A 25,580-nucleotide genomic window follows, 5' to 3' on the forward strand; every position below is an offset into this window, starting at 1 on the left:
AATATGCAAAATATATTATAAACAATAATAATATATACAACAAAACAGTAGAGAGACCAGAGTTCTCTGTCAGGCAGAGGTGAGAGAGTTGTTGTATAAAGTGATGGATTGTGGCAGGAAAGATTTCCTGTATCTGTTGCTACGACAGCGAAGCTGAAGCAGCCTTCCGGAGAAGGTGCTCCGCTGTCTGACCAGGCTTAATATTTTTTAAATCACTCCTTACAACGTTTCTTTTTGTCCAAGCTTTTGGAAATGTTTGATACTCATTCTTTTCTATGTTATTTATTTATTTATTGAGAACTTACTTCCTATTTCACTTTTACTGTTTTATTTAACTCCCTGTTTGTGTTTGTTTTATAAGTGCTAAATTAAGTTTATTTCTATTATTGCTGCTGTTTTTGCCGTTGTTGTTATCGTCACTATTATTATTATCATTAGTAGTAGACTACTACTAATGATAATGATAATAATAATAACATTATATTATATTATTATTATTATTATTATTATTATTATTATTATTATTATTGTTGTTGTTGTTGTTGTTGTTTTATTATTACTGTTATTGTTGTTATTAGTAGTATTGTTATTGTTGTTAGTATTGCTGTGTTGTTGTTGTTATAGATAGGGAGCTCATGTACTGCACAGACACCTCACAGAGGGAAGTCATTTTGAGTATTGAGTAATGTTCCTTGTGGCCCTGCTGTTGGCCGGTTTCACCACGGGGTGTCGCTGTTTGTCTGTTTGTTTCTGTATTTATAGAGTTTATATTAGAAACACAAAGTAGCAACAGGCAGCTGACGTGTTGCTACTTTGTAACTTCGCGTGAGGAGTGTTCAGGTTACAGGAGAGTAACGTTACTCTGTCTGTCTGTGTGTCTGTCTGTGTCGGCTGGAGACAAAGTCCAGCTCATACTGTATGTGTGGCAGACAGACAGACAGTTAGAGAGACAGAGAGACAGACAGGTTAAGTGTCTGACAGCGAGAGAGAGAGAGAGAGAGAGAGAGAGAGAGAGGACGGCGGCGGTTGAGCGGACTGTCTGGGCGGTGTGAGGTGGACCGAGGCCCGGCTGTGTGTTCTGGCCATGCGGGGGAGAGGATGGGACAAGAGGCAAGAGTTTCTCCGCTCAAGAACTTCGTGGCTGGAGGGGTCGCCGGAGCCTGTCTGCTGCTGGCCGGACACCCGCTGGACACCATCAAGGTGACTGACTGTTGTCTGAAGTCAATCTGTCATTCTGCACAACTTTATTTAAACCCCTCAGAACTTCACCTAGACCTCGATTTACTCCGAGTTTCCTGTTAGCGAGCCGCTCTCGTAGATTGTGTTCTGGGTTTTAAAGAGACTCGCGGTGGAAAAAGTCAGCGATCAGACGGAGGTGCCGAGGGGATTATCGATAAATGAGCTTACAATGTCACTGAGGCCATGAACCAGCAACGAGACAGGCGAAACCCGTCTGTGTAGTCGGATAAAAGGCTCTGTGTGAGGGGGGAGTGCAGGTTAAAGATATATCCTGTGATCAGTGGTTAAAACACGTCTTAATGTCTTGTTCTGTCGATTAAAACTCCCAAAACTCAGAGATATTCAGTGTAAACGTCACAAATGATAAAGACAAGCTTCACATCATCATACTTGAGAAAATGGAAACTCCAAATGTTTGATATGTTATTGAAAAGTGCAGATTTTTGACTAATCAGTGATTAATGGTCTGGACAGAAAGCCTCCAGTGTCTGTAAAGACTCCACTGGTTCCAAAAATAAGTCAGATTGTGTGTAAGCTTATGAGAAAATGACTCTACTTCTCGCTTGATTTATCACGTCAGTAAACAGATTCCTGATGAGTTTATGATCTCAATCTATAGTTTTATGTTGTCCTCAATACAGTGTGATGTTCATGCAGTGAATTATGGTCCCATGTAGAGTCAAGTAGACGATAATGTGGAGTTTTCCTGACTGGGAAAATTCACACGAGAGCCCCTTCAAGTCTGAGTAGCCTGGGGAAATTTATTGCCCACAAGTGTCCGAGCTGTCGCCTCATGGCACTGAAACATGGCGGATGAAAGGAAACATCGGGTTGATGGTTCACGTGTAGATAGATAGATAGATATACTTTATTGATCCCAAGATGGGAAATTATGGTGTAGCAGCAGCATTACACACAGAGACAAATACAACACAATGAAATAAGAGGAACACCGAGGCATATTAAATAGCAATAGAAAAAAGTAATATACAAAAATGTACAAAATGTATAAAAGTGTATAAATAAGCAGAGTAATTGTAGTGCAAGATAAAATATAAGTTGCGGTGAACAGAGTGTATAAAAACCAAAGTGTGTAGAGACTTTGTGTTATGACCAGAGTGTTAGCTGGTCATAACACAAAGTCTCTACGCACGTCGTGATGTGATGTTTTAGGTTGAAACAGCCATCAAAGTGTCGTTTAAACACTCTGAGAGATAAAATGCAAAACTACTACTTTTCTTTCCGGCGTCCATGTTGCTCCACATCCCGACTCAGTGAAGCGGGACCATCAGAGAAGCACCAGAATGCAGCATATCATCACTTCTGGTCCCAATAAAAAACCAAGATGGCGACGGTGGATGATCATCTTATCTGGGTGATAAAACCTACAGAGTCCTGCAGTCGGTGCACGACAGATCACTGAACCTGTTGCTGATATCAGTTCATCTCAGTTATAATCAGTTTGAGCACCGACGTGTGCAGAAAGCTCACCAGATAAACATGAAACACCCCTAAAATAAAGCATTTCTCAAATCAATTATTTGTGAGGTGTTTCATAAATAGTTCTTCCTCTGTATGGACCCTGACACATCAATGTGTGAGGTTGTGTATTATACAGTGTGTTATATGTGAGTAATTCATCTGATTGTGTGAATGTGAGAATGTTTTATCTTCATTCTCACATTAACTGACACCAACAGCCTGTCTGATATCAGCGACCTCAAGCTGCAGACGTTGATGGGTGTTTTCCTTATCACATGTCTCAACAATCCTCCCTTTATGTGACCCTTTGTGTGTGTGTGTGTGTGTGTGTGTGTGTGTGTGTGTGTGTGTGTGTGTGTGGCTGACCTTACTAATTATGGATTTCTGTTCTCCAGGTGAGGCTACAGACGCAGCCTAAAGTCGCCCGTGCTCAGTATGTGCTCTACACTGGAACGTATGACTGCTTCCGCAAGACCGTATCCAAAGAGGTGAACACACACACACACACACACACACACACACACACACACACGTGCAAGCTACATCTGACAGAGCACAGTTACGGGAACAGTTCACCAAAAAATGGAAATTCAGTGAGGTGTAGTCTCGAAGTCCACAAAACATTTCTGGAGCTTTGAAGTAAAACAGAGCTGCAGGAGACTTGTTTTAAAACTGAAAAACAACTAAGAAATAAAGAAGACACTCCAAAACTCAATTAAAACTTTGCCGAATGAATTGTTAGCACTTCCTGTTTGCAGGGAACATGTGGATGTACAGACAACTGTCACTGGGTTACTGTGATCCTGAAGAAAACTTAAAAACATGATGTTTCTAAGGCAAGTTCTCTACATAAGGAGCGTTTTTTATTGAGGATTTCTAAGTGGTTTCATTCAGTCATCCTCTCCTCCCTTCATGATGATATAGAGTCAGGTGAAGTGTGGTAGTCCACATGACATTAAAAACAGAGTTGCAGCATTCTGCTGAACAACTGAAGAAACTGGAGACTTGATTTAAAACAGAGAAACAACCAAATTCACATAAAATGTCTTCATACTGTCTGCTGAGGTTATTTCAAATTTCCGGTGTTTATACTTAGGTTACCTGTGTGTGTGTGTGTGTGTGTGTGTGTGTGTGTGTGTGTGTGTGTGTGTGTGCAGGGTGTCCTCGGCCTCTATAAAGGTATGGGCGCTCCTCTGGCGGGCGTGGCTCCGATGATGGCCATCAGTTTCTTCGGGTTCGGTCTGGGAAAACAGCTCCAGCAGACCGACCCTAACAAACCTCTAACGTTAGTACACACACACACACACACACACACATGTCTCTTTTAGTGTGTTTGTAATACCTGGAATATGGGCTCTATATTTAACCATTCCTCCGCTGCCCTCCCCTCTGCTGTCATTCGCCCGTTTGAAGCTACACACCCCCTCGACACCCGCTTCCTCATGTTGTCCTCTCACCGCTCTGCTGTCAGCTCCTTCATGTTGACCCCGTCTGCCTCTCGGTCTATAAATGTATGTGGCAATGTCACACGTGCTGGAGTCGACCAGAAGACTCAAGCCGGAAGAGGATTTTTAGTCCTTGTGTTTCCTCAAACCACCTTCACCGTAAACTCTTTTGTTCAGACGACAGAGCAGCGGTACTCGTGCCTCCTCCCCCTCCCTGGCAGTGCTCCCTGAACATTTGTTTCCTGTTAAGTTTTACTTGCAGAGGATAAGCATGTTGAAAGTTGTTTGTTTTCCATCAGCTCTTCCCTTCCTGAATGTAAATGTAATGATGTTCTCTTTTGTTTATAGTCAATCTCACAGAATCAGATTGTGGGGGCAAGAAAAATCAAAAGGGTTCCAGCTGAATGTGGAAGTACCCACGTGCAGAAAGTTGTGATATATATAGTGAAGAAAGGGCACTTCATGACATTTTATCTATTTAAAGGGCACTTTATCATGTTTTATCTACCATAAGGGCATCCGAGCAGGCTACTGACCTTGGTGTTCACTTCAGCTTTCCTCCAGAGCCACCATGAGGTGGACAGTTTTGGGTTTCAACTGAAATATTTCATCAACTTTGGATAAAAGACCAGTTAAATTTGGTTTCATGTTCCCCTCACAATGAACTGTAATACATTTTTTGAGCCTCTGACTTTTAATCTAGTGCTCATCAGGTCAACATTTGAGCTCCAGCTGGACTTTATAATTATGGGATAATTAGCAGATGTGTCCATGTAAAGACTTTGAACTATGAGGGTGAACAAGCTGAACATTATGTCCTTTTAACATATTAGCATCGTCCTTTTGAGCATGTTAGCACGATGATGTTAGCATTTCCCGCCAGAGTCTGACTGTTACTTGATTTTTTCGCACCAATGTCGATGGAGAGTATAACATTAAAATACTAATATATCAGTCAGTAAACACATTTTTTGCAATGATCTGTCTAATGTGGCAGTCAAGCATTTGTCACAAAGATATGTAGTAGAGGAAGAATATTTAGCAGTTCAATACTAAATGTTATCAGTGCACCGAAACCGAAAGAAAGAGTAAGAAAAGAGTCTTCACACTGCAGCAGAGCATACGAGCTAGTTTTGTATCATAAGTTTCCACAAAAAAAAAAGCGCTGTGTTGTTTGTAATGCAGGAGCAGACAGCTGATGAGTGAAAGCGCTCGTCCAATCAGGTGCAGCCAGGAAGTGTTTGCACGGTCGGTTGCAGGAAGGTGCAGCCTGTAGCCTGCTCTCTACCTGAGAGCATCTGTAAATCATCCTGTATCGTGACGCCGCCTCGCCCGTCAAGCGTCCGATGTTGGGATGCAGTGCGACCTTGCACCGTCCGGAAAAATTTATATTTTAAACCAAGCATTGATTTTGTATGATGTGAAAGGGCTCGCTGTAGTTAACACCTGACTGTGTAGTTCCCCTCAGCCCTCTGAAAGTGATTTTACTCTACTTCATTCAGGCACACTCAAATATTCCTATCTGGCTGTCTGGCAGGGGTCTTCACTACAGTGATTGTGGCTCCAGGAGAGAGAATCAAATGTTTACTGCAGGTAAAGCGACACGTTCGCAACGTTTTCCAGTCCAAAACTTTATTTTACAAATACATACTAATATTAATAGTAGCGTATTTCTTTTTTTTTCAACCAAACAAAAAATAAATGAAGTACAATGTGGTGTTTTGCAGGTGCAGGCCAGCAGTGGCAAGACGAGGTACTCCGGTCCACTGGACTGTGCAGTCCGACTGTATAAGGAGCAGGGGATCCGCAGCGTCTACAAAGGGACGGTGCTGACGCTCATCAGAGGTGTGTGTGTGTCTGTGTGTGTGTGTGTGTGTGTGTGTGTGTGTGTGTGTGTGTGTGTGTGTGAAGTATTTCTGGAGCTTCACAGTGAAACAGAGTTGCAGCATTCTCCTTAACAACTGAAGTAGCCGGAGACCGAAAAACGTTAAATGGCTCCAAACAGCTCATCAGTTGTAAGGAGAGTCTGCGGTAGACCTGAGATCACAGATTGAGTTGAAAAGATGTCATTTAAATCCTTTTTAAGATGAAATCTTCACTGTAGCTGCTCGGCAGAAGCTGAACTGCATGCTAACCACGCTAACGGGGTAAAAAGTGTCTTTTTGATTAAGCTAAGTTTGGGATCTCAGGGCTGCTCCAGCTACTTCAGTTGTTCAGCAGAATGCTGCAACGCTGTTTCAAGAGAGGAGGACTTTATATCATCAGGAGGAGGAGAGGAGGACTTTATATCATCAGGAGGAGGAGAGGAGGACTTTATATATCATCAGGAGGAGAGGAGGACTTTATATCATCGGGAGGAGGAGAGGAGGACTTTATATCATCAGGAGGAGAGGAGGACTTTATATCATCAGGAGGAGGAGAGGAGGACTTTATATCATCAGGAGGAGAGGAGGACTTTATATCATCGGGAGGAGGAGAGGAGGACTTTATATCATCAGGAGGAGAGGAGGACTTTATATCATCAGGAGGAGGAGAGGAGGACTATATCATCAGGAGGAGGAGAGGATGACTTTATATCATCAGGAGGAGGAGAGGAGGACTTTATATCATCAGGAGGAGGAGAGGAGGACTTTATATCATCAGGAGGAGGAGAGGAGGACTTTATATCATCAGGAGGAGGAGAGGAGGACTTTATATCATCAGGAGGAGGAGAGGAGGACTTTATATCATCAGGAGGAGAGGAGGACTTTATATCATCAGGAGGAGGAGAGGAGGACTTTATATCATCAGGAGGAGGAGAGGAGGACTTTATATCATCAGGAGGAGGAGAGGAGGACTTTATATCATCAGGAGGAGGAGAGGAGGACTTTATATCATCAGGAGGAGGAGAGGAGGACTTTATATCATCAGGAGGAGGAGAGGAGGACGTTATATCATCAGGAGGAGGAGAGGAGGACTTTATATCATCAGGAGGAGGAGAGGAGGACTTTATATCATCAGGAGGAGGAGAGGAGGACTTTATATCATCAGGAGGAGGAGAGGAGGACTTTATATCATCAGGAGGAGGAGAGGAGGACTTTATATCATCAGGAGGAGGAGAGGAGGACTTTATATCATCAGGAGGAGGAGAGGAGGACTTTATATCATCAGGAGGAGGAGGAGGACTTTATATCATCAGGAGGAGGAGGAGGACTTTATATCATCAGGAGGAGGAGAGGAGGACTTTATATCATCAGGAGGGAGAGGAGGACTTTATATCATCAGGAGGAGGAGAGGAGGACTTTATATCATCAGGAGGAGGAGAGGAGGACTTTATATCATCAGGAGGAGGAGAGGAGGACTTTATATCATCAGGAGGAGGAGAGGAGGACTTTATATCATCAGGAGGAGGAGAGGAGGACTTTATATCATCAGGAGGAGGAGAGGAGGACTTTATATCATCAGGAGGAGGAGAGGAGGACTTTATATCATCAGGAGGAGGAGAGGAGGACTTTATATCATCAGGAGGAGGAGAGGAGGACTTTATATCATCAGGAGGAGGAGAGGAGGACTTTATATCATCAGGAGGAGAGGAGGACTTTATATCATCAGGAGGAGGAGAGGAGGACTTTATATCATCAGGAGGAGGAGAGGAGGACTTTATATCATCAGGAGGAGGAGAGGAGGACTTTATATCATCAGGAGGAGGAGAGGAGGACTTTATATCATCAGGAGGAGAGGAGGACTTTATATCATCAGGAGGAGGAGAGGAGGACTTTATATCATCAGGAGGAGGAGAGGAGGACTTTATATCATCAGGAGGAGGAGAGGAGGACTTTATATCATCAGGAGGAGGAGAGGAGGACTTTATATCATCAGGAGGAGGAGAGGAGGACTTTATATCATCAGGAGGAGGAGAGGAGGACTTTATATCATCAGGGAGGAGAGGAGGACTTTATATCATCAGGAGGAGGAGAGGAGGACTTTATATCATCAGGAGGAGGAGAGGAGGACTTTATATCATCAGGAGGAGAGGAGGACTTTATATCATCAGGAGGAGGAGAGGAGGACTTTATATCATCAGGAGGAGGAGGGAGGACTTTATATCATCAGGAGGAGAGGAGGACTTTATATCATCAGGAGGAGGAGAGGAGGACTTTATATCATCAGGAGGAGGAGAGGAGGACTTTATATCATCAGGAGGAGGAGAGGAGGACTTTATATCATCAGGAGGAGAGGAGGACTTTATATCATCAGGAGGAGGAGAGGAGGACTTATATCATCAGAGGAGAGGAGGACTTTATATCATCAGGAGGAGAGGAGGACTTTATATCATCAGGAGGAGGAGAGGAGGACTTTATATCATCAGGAGGAGGAGAGGAGGACTTTATATCATCAGGAGGAGGATAGGAGGACTTTATATCATCAGGAGGAGGAGAGGAGGAATTTATATCATCAGGAGGAGGAGAGGAGGACTTTATATCATCAGGAGGAGGAGAGGAGGACTTTATATCATCAGGAGGAGAGGAGGACTTTATATCATCAGGAGGAGAGGAGGACTTTATATCATCAGGAGGAGGAGAGGAGGACTTTATATCATCAGGAGGAGGAGAGGAGGACTTTATATCATCAGGAGGAGAGGAGGACTTTATATCATCAGGAGGAGGAGAGGAGGACTTTATATCATCAGGAGGAGGAGAGGAGGACTTTATATCATCAGGAGGAGGAGAGGAGGACTTTATATCATCAGGAGGAGGAGAGGAGGACTCATTTCAGTTTCAGAATTATGTTTATCATATTATTGGATTATAATTATTGATGACTTCCTCGCTTTAATGTTGCTGCTGGTAATCTTGATTACTGTCAAATAAATGTAGTGGAGTAAAAAGAACAGTATGTCTGTCTGAAATGTAGTGAAGTAGAAGAATAAAGTAGAAATACTATAGGAAGTAAAAGTACTCAGTTATGTGTATGTTAATCTTCATACTTCGAAGCCCTGCAGTGTGTGAGTGTTGTGTAACTCTGTTTATTGGTGTGACCGTTGGATCCAAAGAGCAGAATGGATTGACAGCCTCACATGTTCTCCGTCTCTCTCGTAGATGTGCCTTCTAACGGTCTGTACTTCCTCACATACGAATACCTCAAAAACATCCTGACACCTGAGGGTCAAAGGTGAGTCACCACGGTTACTGTGGAGAAGCCACAGTACTGGAAAGTAATACATTACTTTTATTTACACATTTATTTTACTTTTCTTTTCATGCCAATTTCTGCGTTTGTTTTTTTGTTTTGTTTTTCAACTCTTTAGTTACTGGTTACTTTACAAATTAAGATCTTTATTCACACGATAGATAGATAGATAGATCCTTTAAATAATTCTAATAATTTTAATGTATTTGTGATAAAGTTGAGGTCACTTTGGGGGGTTTTAAGTTTAATTTTGACAAACCAAACAATCAGTTGATTGATGGAGAACATAAACAGTCACAGGAGATATTTTACTGATTGTACTTCATCGACCCAAATACATTTTCTCCACCACTGGAAGAATATTACAAAGTACGAAGGTCTTTGAAATCCCGCCGTGTCTTTATGTCTTCATAGTGTTTCTCAGCTCAGCACTCCCAAAATCCTCCTGGCTGGTGGCATAGCGGGGATTCTAAACTGGACAATCGCTCTTCCTCCGGATGTCCTCAAATCTAACTTCCAGACAGGTGAGCGAGTCAGAGACGATGTGAAACTCCAGACTGAGCCTGGGAAAGAAAATAGCTTGTTATAGACATGACAGTTTATTTAAGGACATCTATCTGTTAGTTGTGGTGGTAGGGTGGCTGACATTATGTTGCTTTATTAAGATTTACACACACTTTATAAGGCATTTGTTAATAGTTATGCAGTTAATAACAGTGTTTTCAACTCTGTGTTTGTTTTGAAGCCGGAGTCTGGGGGATGGTTACAGAAGCTTAGCTTAGCATAAATACTGGAAAAGCTTTTAAAAAGATTAGAATAAAATAAAAAGTTCCCCAGCAGACAGAAATTTAGGCCAAAACTGCCCCAGAAATTATGATGTAGGAAGAAACGTATCCACAAGATAGCATCTGCATCAAAATGTCTTTGTGATATAAATTGTTGAGCTACGTACTTAGATTTTCTCAAATGTTTCCAACTATGTTCAAACCAGAGAAATCCACAAGTTAACTCGAGGTAAATGATGCGCATCATGTGATCGTCTGTCGCCATAACGAGGAAGGAAGTCGGCTAATGAGGCTAAACATCAGCCGTAAGCTAACGACCACTGTCATGCACCGAGTGTGTCTGTCTGTGTGTTTGACTTCAGGTGAAGCTCTGGGTGAAGTCAGCACTCAGCAGAGATCTGGTTCTGGTTCTGGTTCTCTGTCTTCTCTCTGTAACGTTGCGTTAATGAAGTAAAGCCCATTTCCCCTCCAGCTCCAGTCAGCAGTCGACATTACAGAACAGAAACACCCGACAGTGGAGGTCAGCTCCGGATCACTGCTGCAGTCAGGCTGATCAACAGGAGTGAAGAGAAATCATCTTTTTAATCCCACAAGTTACAAAGTCATCTCTGAGCTCTCCTCCCGTCGGTAAACGGCTCCGGATCAGAACAGAATCTGATGAGACTCGGGTTGATTATTCCTCCAGAAAGTCTGGCAAACATCTGTGTTTTGGTTTAATAGAGAGACCTCTAGTGGTGGAAAAGACATATTGTGCGTTTGTATTGTACTCTCTGCAATCACTATCATTCATTGAGTGTGTGTGTGTGTGTGTGTGTATGTGTGTGTGTGTGTGTGTGTGTGTGTGTGTGTATACAGCTGCAGATGGGAAGTACAGAGGTCTGGTCGACGTTCTGAGGACGCTGCTCAGAGAAGAAGGACCTGCCGCCCTCTATAAGGGATTCAATGCGGTCTTTCTGCGAGCCTTCCCTGCCAACGCGGTACATCTCGACCCTCCTGTCACACGTTTACTGCCTGATAACTACATCTGCCTTGTATTCACTGACTGAAATACCTCCTTCCTTTCTCCATCCCTCAGGCCTGTTTTTTGGGGTTTGAGGTGGCATTAAAGGGACTGAACGCATTCGCACCCAGCTGGTGAAATAAGTTGGTACCTGAAGAGACCCCGGCCTCTCGTGGACGCTCGGCTCTGAGCGGTGTTAAGTGTTTCGTGTCTTTTGAGTCACATGTCAGGATGTTAAAATGTGATTTTTTTGTATTCTTAAATGTGATTATACATTTAATTTTACAAATGACTTGTCATCCTTTGTAATCGATATTTTTTTACGCTCACTTTTTGTGAGTGGCATAAACGCACACTTATGAATGTATGATTTTGAGAAATAACTTATATAAGAATGTGAATTTTTTGGCAGGGGAGTCTGAGCCTTGAGTTTACAAACTGTTTGTGATGTTTGTAAAGTGTCAGGTGATAAAATTAGTACCATTCGTTTAGAATGGGTTTAAATATATATTTAAAAGTGTTATTTGTAGGAAAAGTTTATTTTTGAGTTTCAATCCCACCTCGTCAGATCAGACGAGTTTTTTTGAGAAGTAAGGAGACCCAGAGCGTCGTAACATGACGAGTTGGGAATGAGACTCAAAAATCAACTTTTCTTACAAATAGCACCTTTAATCTACAACCTCTGCCCAAAGTCAGTGTTAATTTATGCTGGGCGAAGAGGTTCGTTTGGCCTGTGTGCAGGCCCGGGGGGAGTTTTGTAAGCTTTGTCATTACAATGTTTTCAATAAACTATTTTGAAGTTGCCATAAAAAGTGTAAGTGTCCACTGTTTAGCCCAGGTTTGGATGAGCCACTGAGCTACTCCATGATAGAATGTAACTGAGTACATTTACTCAAGTACTGCACTTGCGTTGAGTTTTGAGGTACTTGTACTTGAGTAATTCCATTTCTGCTACTTTATACTTCCACTCCACAAAACTTCGGAGGCAAATATTGTGCTTTTTACTCGACTACATTATATGTGACAACTTTACTCACTACTTACTTTGCAAATTACCTCCTGGGACTTTTGGGTTTCTGTTACAGCACATTAGAAATAAATCTTCGGGGTGTTGAGGTGTAATATCTCATTTTGAGGCCTGTGTTATGAAGACAGTTTTAATGCTTTTATATTTCACATAGTATTCTTAAATGTTTTTTTTTTCTCCTTCATTTTTTTAAAATACATTTGTGTTTAGTCAAACCATCACAAACATTCAGCAAACGCTGTGAAATGTATTTCAGTGTACAAACAGTGGTTCAATTATTTCAACTGGTTTCTGCCTCCTAGTGGACTCAACAAACATTGAATGACAAACTGTCCTTAGTTCAGAATCAGAATCAGAATCAGAATCAGAAATCCTTTAATGTCCCGCAGACGGAGAAATTAGTTTGTCCCCGCAGCGACAGAATATTACAAGAACAAAAACCAAAAGCAGAAATAAACAATATGATTAAAAAGGGAAGAAATAGAATAGAATAGACATAATTAACGTAATAACAGCAATTTTTTATACACAGATTTTGAATACAAATAATAATGTGGGTGTTAAGGAAATTGATGGATCATGCAAAAACAGAAATGAGTTTTGTACAGCCCTTTACCTTATACTGGGTATTTATTTATTTACTTACTTACATATTTATTTATTTATTTATTCATTCATTCATTCATTTATTTATGTTGCCTGATTGGCAGATAAAGCAGGTAGATCAGCCCATTATTCATGATTGACACTGGGCTGGCCCAATCACAGACGAGGGCTCCTCCCCCTTGGGTATCAATCAATCAATCAGTCAGTCAATCAAGCAATCAATCAATCAGTCATGCCAGGGAGGCACATACAAATTGAGGGAAAAGAAGCCATGAGCCCTTCATGAAGATTCCGACAAATGCAAATGTGCAAAATTGACAGACATTCACTCCGGAGACACCCAGCGGCGTCTCTTCCTCAGCTTCCCCGGTGTTGGCAGCAGGAGGACGGTTAGCTGCCTCCCAGAAGCTCGTGCTGCGCTGGAGGTGATTTAGGGACCGTCAATAAATTGATACACGTAAATAAAGCACAAGTCTTTTTATTGAATTGGCTGTTAAATCAGGTGGATTATCGGACACTGCTCCTCAGGATTTAAGTCCTGAATTGTTGTGCAGTCCTGTCTCCCTCTGTTGAATTTTAGCTGTGTTTGTTTCTTCTTCATAATTCTCCCGACAGTAAACAAACTATTGTGCTTCTCAAAACCGTAAAAACATGTTGGTCATTCTGCTACAACCACTTTACAATGTTGGCTTCTTCTCACCTGTTCTTTGCTATGTTTGTTAACATAAAATTGTATTTCAAGTTTCTTTCACCAAAAAGAAGTTTGTCCTATGTGGCCTGTGTGGTGATGTCATTCAGCATTGGTTTGGAGTCACTGACATTAGACTTAGACTTCTCTTTATTTAGAGAGGAAGGAAACTGGATTTCCAGCAGCTTACAGGTAGAAAAGAGGTATAAAGCTAAATATAGAAAGTAAACAGTAGACAGTAAAACAATAAACTATTAGCTAAATATGGAAGTAGACAATAAATAAACAGTAAACAATAAACTCTTAACTATATGTATGTGATATATAAAGTAGAGATAAGAATAAAGATAAAAGATAAAGATAAAATGAAATTCATGGAAAATAAAAACAAATAAGATAAATATAGAGAACTGTATAGAGGATGAATATATATATAAAGATAAATACATATGACTGTATATGGAATTGTGTTGTTATACAGTGGATAAGATTAAGATTAAGATTAAGATTGTCTTTATTGTCACTGAACATGTTCAATGAAATTGGCTTTGCAGCTCCCATGTGCAAGAGAATACAATACAATACAATAAAATATTATAAATTACGATAAAAGTGCAATAAGAAGCAATAAAATACTATAAGATGCAATAAAATACTATACGATACAACAAGAATGCAATGAAATACTGTGGATTATGGATAAATGACATTAACAGAAATTAGCAGTTAAATTAAATGAAATGATTGCATTTAAGTGGTGGATCAAGTTATTGCACAGGTTTGCATGAGTAGATTATTAATGCACAGTACTACCACTCCTTCCCTTGGACACTATTGAAAAGAACTGCTGAATGTTCATAAGAAATATTCATGTAAAATAGAAGAAGCAGTAACATTTTATGAAAACATATTTGTCTAATTTGTCCCATTCGGTTATACAATTCAGCATTTGTCTGGAGTCACTGGGTCACATCACATAGAACCCATTTTAAAAAATCCATTATCTTACTAAAATATGTTTTCATAATAAATACACGACACATTAGCAATCAGAATAAGTGTGTTACATGAAATCAGTGGGGTTTTTTTAAACCTCATTTTCACCACTATCATGACGTCAGCGTGAGGAAACGTTGTTTTCGTGTGAGTCAAACAAACAACAGAGTAATTTATTGACGGTCCCTTAATCAGCCCCAGCGCAGCGCGAGCTTCTGGGAGGCAGCTAACCGTCCTCCTGCTGCCAACACCGGGGAAACTGAGGAAGAGACGCCGCTGGGTGTCTCCGGAGTGAATGTCTGTCCAGTATCCAACTTTAAAGTAACTTGTGGAACAGGTGGAGCAGCCTCCGCACCTGTGGCAGCACTGGCGGCCGATGATGATGATGGAGGTGACCGTGAGGGGGATGAGGCGAGGCCGAGGCGGGAGAGAGATGGCGGCGCTGGCGGCGAGAGTGGAGGCGGAGTGGAACCTGCGGTAAGAGGCTGTGAATGTGCTGTGCCTGTCTGCCTGGCTCACATATGATGAAGTCATGTTGGGGACATTATTCAGGCAGCTTGATAACTGTTTATCACAGCAGGTGTAGTTTTGCCCATAGACATATAAACATAGACGCCTCATTGAGCGGGTTGGCCGTTGCTGCGATACTTGCCGCCATATTGGATATGGCGGCTCAGCCCGTAAACTGATAAAAGTCAATGGAGTGAACTTTATAAAGTTATAAAACCTATAATTTACACATTCACGCACGTACGGATATATTTGACAAACAGATATGAACCAAAAACAACTTCTGTAACGTTCTCGGACGATTATAAACGTTAACTACTCCTTACATGTTTAGTGTACAGGTCGGCACTAAACCACAGGATGTATTTTTACAGTGTTTTTATGAGTTTTTACAGCTGCCAGTTATGAGGTTGTGATCGCAGTGCCGCGCAGCTAAATCGTGATGCATGCTTGTTAAAATGTGTCCACGATGACCTGGATGGGCGTGGTTTCTGCTCCGCATCCGATGTCACATGACCTTAAGTTATCGCGGGAGCGAGGCTGCTGCAGAGCATTCGCGCTGTTGCTCTCCAGGTACTGCGCGATCCTAGACCCACCTTCATGACGTCAGGACTTTGCCCTAATTGGCTCTCATCTGCGCTGACGTATATGACGTGTGATTCGATGAATTTCCATATCCATAAGGCCTCTGCCTCTTTTCTACTCAAGTATCACATACTTTCAGATCAGTAGCAGCCGTGTGGCCGCACCTATGGGACAGTCACCATGAATAAACCTATAAAATCCTTCATGTAACGCAACAACCCTGAAAGATGTCGTCAATAAACTGCTCAGTTCTGTCAGCTTGTGGTGATGATGGAGAAGTGGTTAACTGCTGTGTCTAGTGTTATCTGTGCTATCCACTCTTATTAATTAACCCTTTCTGTTCCCGTCACATTAACAATACAAAGAATTATCCTGAGCTGATTCAGTCATTTGTTCTGATTATTGTATTTCATTCATTCAGTGAAATGTATTTGATTCATTGTGAATAATGTTGCTGTAAGAAAATGCATCATCTTATGTGTCTAAAGTTATGCTTATTGCCTGTGGACGCCTGTCTGTAAATAATGCCAGATCGGCGAGCGCAGCAGCCCACATTGGTCCGATGCTGATACACGGAAAAAATGCAAATATCGGCCGATAATATCGGTCTATCACTACTAAGGACTGAGATAGACGCTGTGCTCGCACAAACTCTGTGAAGAAATACGAGTGATTTGCTGAACTTATGAAAGAGAAACTACAACAAAAATATCGATCTCATCACGCTAGTATCAATCCGATACCAATACTTACCTTGGTATCGATAGTATTGATATTTGGATCGATCCGCCCACCCCTAGTAGCCTCTACCTCATTACCATGGCTTACATTCACACATACACTAACCCTCAGACTTTTTTACATTACTGACTGCATCACACCTTCACTATTTTGCTTACATATGTTATAAGTTGGATAAATCCCTTTTGATTTAGCACTTTTGTGTGTGTCAGCTTCCTATTTTGTTACAAGCCTGAGCCAAGTTTGTAACACAATGTATGTAACTCTGTTACTGTGATGATACATTAAATATTGAATCTGTGTCTATAATTACCAGATCCTGACATGTAAATGTGACATCTGTCTACCATACTGTCAACTTGGTTAATTTAATATAACTTTGAATATGGTTAGCTGACTTCTTATTATATGAGTCAGAATCAGAAATACTTTATTGATCCCTGATGGGAAATTGCTTGCCTTACAGCTGCTCCCATTCAAAGTCAAGAATAAGCAGAAAAATTGTAATAATAATAATAATAATAATAATAATAATAATAGTAATGATGATTACAATAAAAACTATGTACATGGTGCATATTTATAATAGTAACCTACTGCAACTGTACTTTTTTTTACCATTAAATGTTATTGTATAAATGATCATATTTTATAATGTTCTGTCATGGAGTTTATCTCTTCACTGCTAAAAGAAAAGAAAGCAGCTCACTGCCAGTTGCAGCTTCTTATTTTGATCTGCAGACTTTAATTTTTTGTCTCCATGATTGTTATTATTAGTACTTAGATTATTAAAAATCACTGTATTTATAAAAAACATTGGTGCTTTTTATCCCCCACAGACGTCACATTTACATGTCAGGATCTGGTTATTATAGACACAGATTCAATATTTAACTGTCATGTATCATCACATTAACAGCGTTGCATACATTAGCAGCTGTAAAAACATTGTAAAAATACATCCTGTGGTTTGGTGCCGACCTGTATACTGAACATATAAGGAGTAGTTAACATTTATAATCATCAGAGAACGTTACAGAAGTTGTTTTTGGTTGTGTCTCGAAGATATTCGTACGTGTGTGAATGTGTCAATTAGAGGCATTAACTTATAGCACTTTGTAGATGACGCGTTACAAAGTTCACTCCATTGACTCTCATTCAGGTTTAAGAGGATGTACTGCAGTAAAAGTACGACTGAAGTGTGAAATGTCATGGAGTAGAAGTAGAAAATGTCCAAAACAATCAGAAATACTCAAAATTGTTCTTTAAGTACAGAACTTTTTTCCTTCCTCCTCTGATTTTCCTGTAATGACACCTGAACACACAGAAATGTGATGTTTCAACACTCTCATGTTGTTGTTCTGTTGTTCTACAGGGCTGAGTGCCGTCTCATCACATGTTCATCCTCAGCACCATCTTGAAGAACATGACTGAAGCTCAGAGGTGCTGCAGAGAAAAACACACACACCTGGCAACTACAGCCAACATGGAGGACGTGAAGATCCTGAACCACACGGCAGATAACAGCTCAGTGGTGGACTCTGAATACAGCCAGGTGAGTTCACCTTTCTCTCTCATCTCAAAGTCATTGTTGACGATGACGTAAACGTGTTTGTTTTGGTGTTTGTCCACAGAAGTAATGTGGATTTCTGCCTGTCGTCGGTAAGATTTCTATACGGGTTAAACATGGTGAGAGAAGACGGTACAGCGGCCTGGTAATCTGACACCTGTTACACCTGCTGCTTAACCACATTTGGTGCCCCTGGGCACTTGCCCAATCCAGTCTATGGATAATCCGGCCTTGCTGACACGTACCTCAGTGTATGCAAATCATTTTTGACCATCTCGTCTATTCTGGTCTGGTTCCTCTTTTCTGTGTGCGCGTGTGTGTGTGTGACAGTGCATGTGTTCTTTATGGCCCTCCCTCTGCTGTCCTCCATTGTGAGGGGAGGAGGGCTGGTGACACGCAGCAAAGGGCCAGAGGTCGGACTGGAACCGTGAGCCGCTGCAGCAGCGACAGGGCCTCTGCAGATGGGACGCCCGCTCTACCAACTGAGCTAATGGGCGCCCCGTCTCTGTGAAGGTGTTAAATAAACTGTTACAGATTCGTTTGGTCTTTTGAAACACTAAAATCATCTTTTTTTCTCCAGATATTTATGACAACCTTGCATTTCTTTAAACAAACAGTCGGTGGCTGTTTGTGCAGCTGAAGCACCATAAAGAGTCGGCGTCACTTTGATTTGCAGCATGTATCCTATTTGATAAATCCGGCTTTTATATCAATTTATCTCAACATGGCTGCTTTTAGTACGCAGTTTCTCACATTTAGGTATTTGCTTATTTCATCATTTGTCACTTGTACCTTTTTTCATCTACACCTCTACATTTCAGGGGCTCATGCTTTTCAGTGTACTACGTATATTTTAAAGCTTAACGTCGCATTTAATCCTACTTTTACTCAAATAAGATTATGAACACACGACTTTTACTTGTAATACTGAATCTCTATGTTGTTTTACAGTGTTGGGATGAGGCTGAGAATCAGCAGAGAATAACATGGACCCAGTCTGACATGAACAGTAAGGTATGTGTCATTAAGTTTCCCATGAATGCGTTGTTCTTGTTTGTTTCCTTGTCGTAAACACTGTGATAGCCAAACGAAGGATGCAAACCATGTCATGCATAAAGGGTGAGGTTCAGTTTTAGCAGTGTTCTTATGTTTACAGTAAGTTTACAGCTCCCTAGAATAATGCAAATCGTAGGTGGACGGTCACGTATTGTATTGAAGCTCTGTTAATGAACTACATCAACAGCCACAAGTCTGAAGTCTCACATCAGAACGAACAGAGAGCCGACGAAGATGGACGCAGTCCTGCTCCTCATCATGGCTGCATCAGGTCAGTAGTTTATTAGTTTTATAGATGTTGATATTCTGTTATTACAGCACGAAACCTTGTGGGGACAAAACTGTCATCAGAACTCTAAATTATAAATGATGTACCACATTTATATAATCCTTCACCTTTGATTGACACACAGACTGATGCAAACTGAATCCTCTGAATCTTCATTGGCTGATTTTCTTTTCAGCCTCAACAAACTAAATAAACAAACTCTCTTTGTTGTCATGACTGAATAAAGTGAATAACCAAACTGACCTTAAAGGAAAACACAGTTTATACTGTTTTACTCTGGTTATATGTGGCGGACCCTGCCACCTCTCTAGCTTCAAACAGTGTTCTGGGACCTTCTTCTCCTCTGAGAACAGCTCGTTGATTCACTGATGGAAAAGATAAATATTTCTGAGTTTGTATAATTACCTCATTAAAGCTACAGTCTGGAGTTAACCAGAATATTTGAATATTTGAATACGGTGATTTGCGCTGTTGTGAGTATTACTGTAACCGCCGCCATCTTTGCCTTGTGGTTAAAACATAGAGTTAAACATGTATCCAGCAGGTTCTTACCTGTCCAGCAGAAAAGTCCTCACAGATCCAGCAGCTCCTCCACCTCTGACATGATGTTCTGATATTTATCCTCGTTTTCTCTCTGACTCTGTCCAATTTTTTGTTTTTACTCTGCTTTTCCTGGTCAGTCTTCTTATTTCTTCTCTATGACATGGGCAGTGGTGGGACATGTTTCTACTCTGTTGTCTGTTTATATGGTATAACACTAGTTTGAACACATCTGACCAGGTGAGAGCAGACACTGCACCTGCACGGGGGAGGGGCACTGCCCAGTACACGCTGCGTGAGGGAGGGGGGCTGCCAGCAGAGTAGTATGCACGAGAATGATTGACACTTCTCAGACACGCCCCTTGGCTCTGATTGGTTGTGTTGAGACGGGAGCAGTGGATTCATCAAACCAAATTAGGGCCACTGGGTGGAGCCACAGACAGCTGACCTGTATCTGATTCTACTGTCAGATCATAATGACAATTTTAGCAAATATAACCCAAAAATAGTTACAGACTACAACTTTAATATTTTAAATATAAAAATTATGGGTTTGAATTTCTTCTCCAAATCTACGTAGTGCCCCTTTAATGATCAGCCTCTGTGCATGAGACACCTGCTCTACCACCTGAGTTACCAGGACGTCTCAGAGAACCACTGGTGTAATATATAACTATGTATTGTTTTGTATGTCAGGTTGTCTTGTGTTTTTATCTAAATAACAATTAAATGTTCTGCAGTAAAAGTCTGATGTTACAGAGTGAAATGTAATGGAGTAGAAATATAAAGTTACAACAACAGAAATACTCCAATTTGTCCTTAAAGTGGCAACAGACAGCCCGACCCTGTCACTAGTTTAAGTTCAGGACTTAAGTAAATGACTTTGTTACATTCCACCAGTGATGTTACTGACGGAGACAACGACACACCTGAATACACTGAAATGCAACGTTACAAAGTCAACATGTATCATAGAAGTCATGTTTCACCCAAATGTAATCAGTGTGCATGTCTGTCTCTACAGGGCTGAGTGCCGTCTCATCACAGGTCCGTCGTCAGTACCATTTTGTTTATGATGAGAAGAACATGACTGAAGCTCAGAAGTACTGCAGAGAAAAATACACTGACCTGGCAACTATAGACAACATGGAGGACGTGAAGATCCTGATCAACACAGTAGATAAAAGCAAAGTGTTTTTTGTGAGTTCACTGATGTCTTTCTTTAATCTCAAAGCCATTTTCAACAATCATGTAAATGACTCGCAGGTTGAAAGTTTTGCACTTCCACATTGGTGTAAAGTCAGTAGATACATTTGAAGTAACATTTTGAGAAACCTGAAGGTGGTGACAGTCTCCACCTGTTCTCCATTTATGAGGAGGGGGGTGTGGTCATGTCTGTTACTCCTGAAGTCCATGATGAGTTCTTTTGTCTTTTGGATATTCAGGGTCAGGTTGTTGTCTGAGCACCATAGCGACAGTTCCTCCACCTCGGCCCTGTACGCTGTCTCGTCCTCGCCTCGGATGAGTCCAACCACTGTGGTGTCATCTGCATATTTAATAATGCGGTTGGTTGGGTGAGTTGGAGAGCAGTCGTAGGTGTATAGGGCGTACAGTAGAGGGCTCAGAACGCAGCCTTGAGGGGAACCAGTGCTGAGTGTGAGTGCAGTGGAGTGGTGGGGGCTGAGTCTCACAGACTGGGCGACTTGACAGGAAGTTTCTAATCCAACTGCAGGTGGGGAGGGGGATCTGTAGTTCCAGCAGTTAAGTGATGAGAATGTCTGGAATGATGGTGTTAAATGCTGAGCTGTAGTCCACGAAGAGCATCCTCACATAGCTCTTCTTGTTCTCCAGGTGGCTCAGCGCTGTATCGAGTGTGAGGGCGATGGCGTCCCCTGTAGAATGGTTTGCCCTGTAGGCAAACTGGTGGGGGTCGAGGGAGGGAGGGAGACAGTCTCTGATGTGCTGGGAAACTGATCGCTCCAAGCACTTCATGATTACAGACATCAGAGCGATAGGTCTGTAATCATTCAGGCTGTCTATGGCAGGTTTTTTGGGGATGGGGATGATGATAGAGGCCTTCAGACATGTGGGGACGGTGGCATGTGTCAGGGAGAGGTTGAAGATTTTGGTGAGGATCCCTGCCAGCTGGTCTGCACATGCTTTAATCACCGCCCCTGGGATACCATCAGGACCAGCAGCTTTTCTGGGGTTCACTGCTCTTAAGTTTTTTCTCACCTCGTGCTCCTGGAGAGAGAGAGGTGGGGTGCTGGAACCAGGGGGAGGCAGTGACTGCAGGTGTGTGGTGGTGGTCTCAAACCGGGCAAAGAAGCTGTTAAGCTCCTCTGCCAGTGTGCTGCTGCTGTTGGAGGATGTGGGAGGGGGGTTGCCTTTGTAGTTGGTTAGGGCCTGGATGCCCCTCCACATCTGACGCGGGTTATTGTCCATCAGGTATCCTTCTATTTTGTTCTTGTAGGAGACCTTGGCCTGTTTGATGCCCCTCCTCAGGTCAGCTCTGGCAGTGCTGTAGAGAGCTCTGTCTCCCGTCCTGAAGGCCGAGTTACGAGCTCTGATCCGGCTCTTGACTTCCTTTGCCATCCAGGGCTTTCTGTTTGGAAAGATCCGGATGCGTGTATCCTCGGTGACGTTATCTACACAGCACCTGATGTAGAAGAGGACAGACTTGGTGTGTGTGTCCAGGTCCTGATCTTCGAAAATGCTCCAGTCTGTGCAGGCAAAGCAGTCCTGCAGCTGGTTCAGACCAGGCTTTGATGGTCTGGATGGCTGGTTTTGTTTGCCTTCTGAGTGGGGTGTAGGCAGGGAAGAGGAGCAGAGAGAGGTGGTCTGATTGTCCGAGGTGGGGGAGGGGGGTCGCTCTGTAGGCATGCTTGATGTTAGAATAAACACGATCAAGTGTGTTTTCTCCCCTGGTTGCACACTTGACGTGCTGGTGAACGTCCCCCGCAATGATGTGCACGCCATCCGGATGAGCCCTCTGTTGTTTACATACAATGAGCTCAAGCTGGCCAAGTGCTGTGCTAACCTTAGCATGGGGAGGGATGTAAACAACGGTTACTATGGCAACCGTTAGCTCCCGTGGCAGGTAGAAGGGTCGGCACTGAACAGACATGGCCTCTAAGTCCGGTGAGCAGTGGGTGTCTATCACTCTGCTGTCCGAGCACCAGTCCTCAAGCACATAAACACAGAGTCCCCCTCCCATCCCATGCTCTTACCGGAGGCTTCAGTCCGGTCGCAGCGGTGAAAGGTGCGTCCTGCAAGCTCCACGGTAGCATTGGGGATATGCGGGCGCAGCCAGGATTCATTTACAATCAAAAGACAACAGTCACGGATGTGGCGGTTGTAGGCGATCTGTGACTGCAGCTCATCTATCTTGTTCGCAAGGGATCTTGTGTTTGTGCGGAAGATAGATGGTAGCGGAGGTCTGTGTGGTTGGTTCCTAAGCTGATTTAGTAGTCCTGCCCGGCATCCTCGTTTCTGCCTCCTCTCCCTGCGCCGCCTCCAGTGCTAGCTGGACCCGATAACAATCCATGGGGTGCCCGGCGGTCTCGCTATCTCCGGTGGGATGCCGTGGGTCCGTGCGAAGGCACCCGTGATTTCTATTTTTGCCTGAAAGCCAATTCTTATCAGGTCTTGGCGACTGTACATGGGCCGCTGTGGCATGTGTGTGCCAGAAGAACAAAAAAAATGACATATAAAACACAAAAAAGATGCAAAATAACAGGGAGCTCTAAGCTGCTGCGTCTGGACACGCCGTTGTCATAACAGAAATGATCCTCATGTTAATTTTTGTATATATTAGTGTAATGCTTTATAATAAACTTGAGGATGAAGAAAGATTAATTAAATGTTGCTTTCAGTATTTCTGGATCGGGCTGTATGATGACGTGAACAGCTGGAGGTGGTCACTGTCAGACACCAGCTTCTACAGAGACGGGGAGACCGAGTTCAGACTGAGGCAGACTGGAGATCCAAACAACATTAACAGTACAGAGCACTGCACACTGAAGTATGATGGACTATGGTACGACGGCAAATGTGAAGGTCGCCTGAGGTCGGTCTGCATGGATGTCAGAGGTGAGAATATTAAGAAGTTTAAAACAACCAGTTCAGTTTTTTGAGCTCTCTCTCATTATTTGGGCTGATACAGGATCAGTCAGTCAAACTTTATTTACAGCATCTTCCATCAAAGTTAGTACAATTCAAAGAGCTTTACAGACGACTTACAAGCCAATAAGTAAAACAAATTATAAAGATTATGTGTGAATCTATTAGATTAGATTAGATTCCATTTTTATTTTACAAAGTCATTAATTCAGTGGATTGCTGTGAATTCTGCCACAGACACCACATGGATGGGAAACTGTATGTTATAGTACCTCTGCACAGCACTGTGCTCTGTTTTCAGGGCTGAATGTGACATTTGTCCTCATCGAGACTCTCATGACCTGGACTGAGGCCCAGAGCTACTGCAGAGAACACCACACAGACCTGGCCAGTGTGAGGAACACGGCAGAGAACCAGAAGGTAATGGACCTGGTACCTGCAGGACAAAAGGTCTGGATCGGACTTTTCAGAGACTCCTGGAAGTGGTCGGATGGAAGTGACTCCTCATTTAGGCACTGGGCTCCAGGTCAACCTGATAACAGTGGTGGGAAAGAGGCTTGTGTGGGGGCAGACTTGAATGACGATGGAACCTGGTGGGACTTTGCCTGTGACCAGAACAGTCTGTTTGTTTGCTACAGCCCATGTGAGTGTTAACCTTTAATTCCACTAGTATTTATATTTGGATTTTGGTTTAATTTAGCATGAAATCAATGATAATGTAACAAAAACAACACAAAACATAAAGTTATGGACAGAAAATAAAATGTAATCACTCCTGATGTTTATCATTGATATGAAATTATTAGTAAAGTTATCAAACAGATGCCACAGATGGAGGATAGAAGCACAGTTTGACTGTCAGTGTTCAAACTGATGAATGTCAATATTCACTTGAACAGATGTTTTGTAGTTGTAGAATGACACAACAGACTGAATGCAGTGATGTAACAGTATGAACGTACTGTGTGTTTGAATACAGCTGCAGTTCAGACAACAAGCAGCAGCACCACATCCAGCACAACGCAGCCTGACGCCGGTGAGTTCTGTTAGTTTTTTCCAAGTGCTAAAACACAATTTTGCAAACTAGGCTGGTTTGATCAAAAATACTTAACACAATTCACAAAATCACACAGCCAAACTGCAAAATCCCTCATATATCCTGCAAAATGAAGCACTGCAACCAAAACTACATATAGCATTATCAAAATCAAACTTTTGCACCAGATGGCACACACTTCATTCATAGTACCAGATTTTTGTCTAACCAACTACACTATATGAAATATTCAAAATTTGTGTTGCTAACACAGGGTTCCCGCCGAGTCTTAAAACATCTTAAATTTGACAATCGCAAATTTAGGCCTTAAAAAGCTATAAATACGTTCATATTTTGCATATAGGTCTTAAATTACTTTTAGTCGGGTCTTAGATATGTACGTTCATTAACACTAGAACGGCCAAGACGATCATTTTGACCGTTTTCAAATTTATATGTGCAATAACTTTGTTGAATGAAGAAATGCAATGTTGCCCTTTCATGACTTTTCCTAAATGTGTCTGAATTTTAAATAGTTTTTATATAAATTACACAAAAGAAAAAGAAAATATTATAGATTGTACCTATTCCGGCCACAAGCGGTCATATTGACCGCTCATCATTTCGCGGGTTTCATTGTTTCATTTTTCGCGCGGTTTGCTGCTCTCTTTGTCTCTCTTGTCTCTGTGTTAGC

General features: G+C 42.1%; 2 protein-coding genes and 1 long non-coding RNA gene across 3 annotated transcripts in view; all 3 read left to right on the forward strand.

Annotated features, from left to right (window-relative positions):
* The window catches only part of LOC115585697 (uncharacterized), a 510,933-nt gene that overhangs the window by 422,538 nt on the left and 62,815 nt on the right, over positions 1 to 25,580 (forward strand). The window contains exons 22-25 of the mRNA XM_030424272.1: positions 20,753 to 20,928; positions 23,604 to 23,820; positions 24,152 to 24,493; positions 24,830 to 24,886. Coding sequence (XP_030280132.1) covers positions 20,753 to 20,928; positions 23,604 to 23,820; positions 24,152 to 24,493; positions 24,830 to 24,886 — 792 coding nt within the window. The remainder of the gene's footprint in view (positions 1 to 20,752; positions 20,929 to 23,603; positions 23,821 to 24,151; positions 24,494 to 24,829; positions 24,887 to 25,580) is intronic.
* Positions 816 to 11,932, forward strand: LOC115584984 (mitochondrial carnitine/acylcarnitine carrier protein). Its single transcript, XM_030422982.1, has 9 exons — positions 816 to 1,200; positions 3,117 to 3,209; positions 3,879 to 4,006; positions 5,669 to 5,759; positions 5,894 to 6,011; positions 9,245 to 9,317; positions 9,750 to 9,859; positions 10,976 to 11,097; positions 11,196 to 11,932. Exons 1-9 carry the CDS (start codon positions 1,099 to 1,101, stop codon positions 11,256 to 11,258), a joined length of 900 nt encoding a protein of 299 aa, XP_030278842.1. The 5' UTR covers positions 816 to 1,098; the 3' UTR covers positions 11,259 to 11,932.
* Positions 14,646 to 18,064, forward strand: LOC115585013 (uncharacterized). Its single transcript, XR_003984644.1, has 3 exons — positions 14,646 to 14,914; positions 17,649 to 17,828; positions 17,908 to 18,064. It is a non-coding gene; the product is annotated as an uncharacterized LOC115585013 (long non-coding RNA).

Source organism: Sparus aurata, chromosome 7 (assembly GCF_900880675.1).
Source record: "Sparus aurata chromosome 7, fSpaAur1.1, whole genome shotgun sequence".
NCBI lineage: Eukaryota > Metazoa > Chordata > Actinopteri > Spariformes > Sparidae > Sparus > Sparus aurata.

Coding starts and splice junctions, on each gene's coding strand:
- LOC115584984 (XM_030422982.1), top strand. CDS start 1,099: ATGGGACAAGAGGCAAGAGTTTCTCCGCTCAAGAACTTCGTGGCTGGA. Junction 3,210..3,878: donor GCAAGACCGTATCCAAAGAG/GTGAACACACAC, acceptor GTGTGTGTGCAG/GGTGTCCTCGGCCTCTATAA. Junction 5,760..5,893: donor GAATCAAATGTTTACTGCAG/GTAAAGCGACAC, acceptor GGTGTTTTGCAG/GTGCAGGCCAGCAGTGGCAA.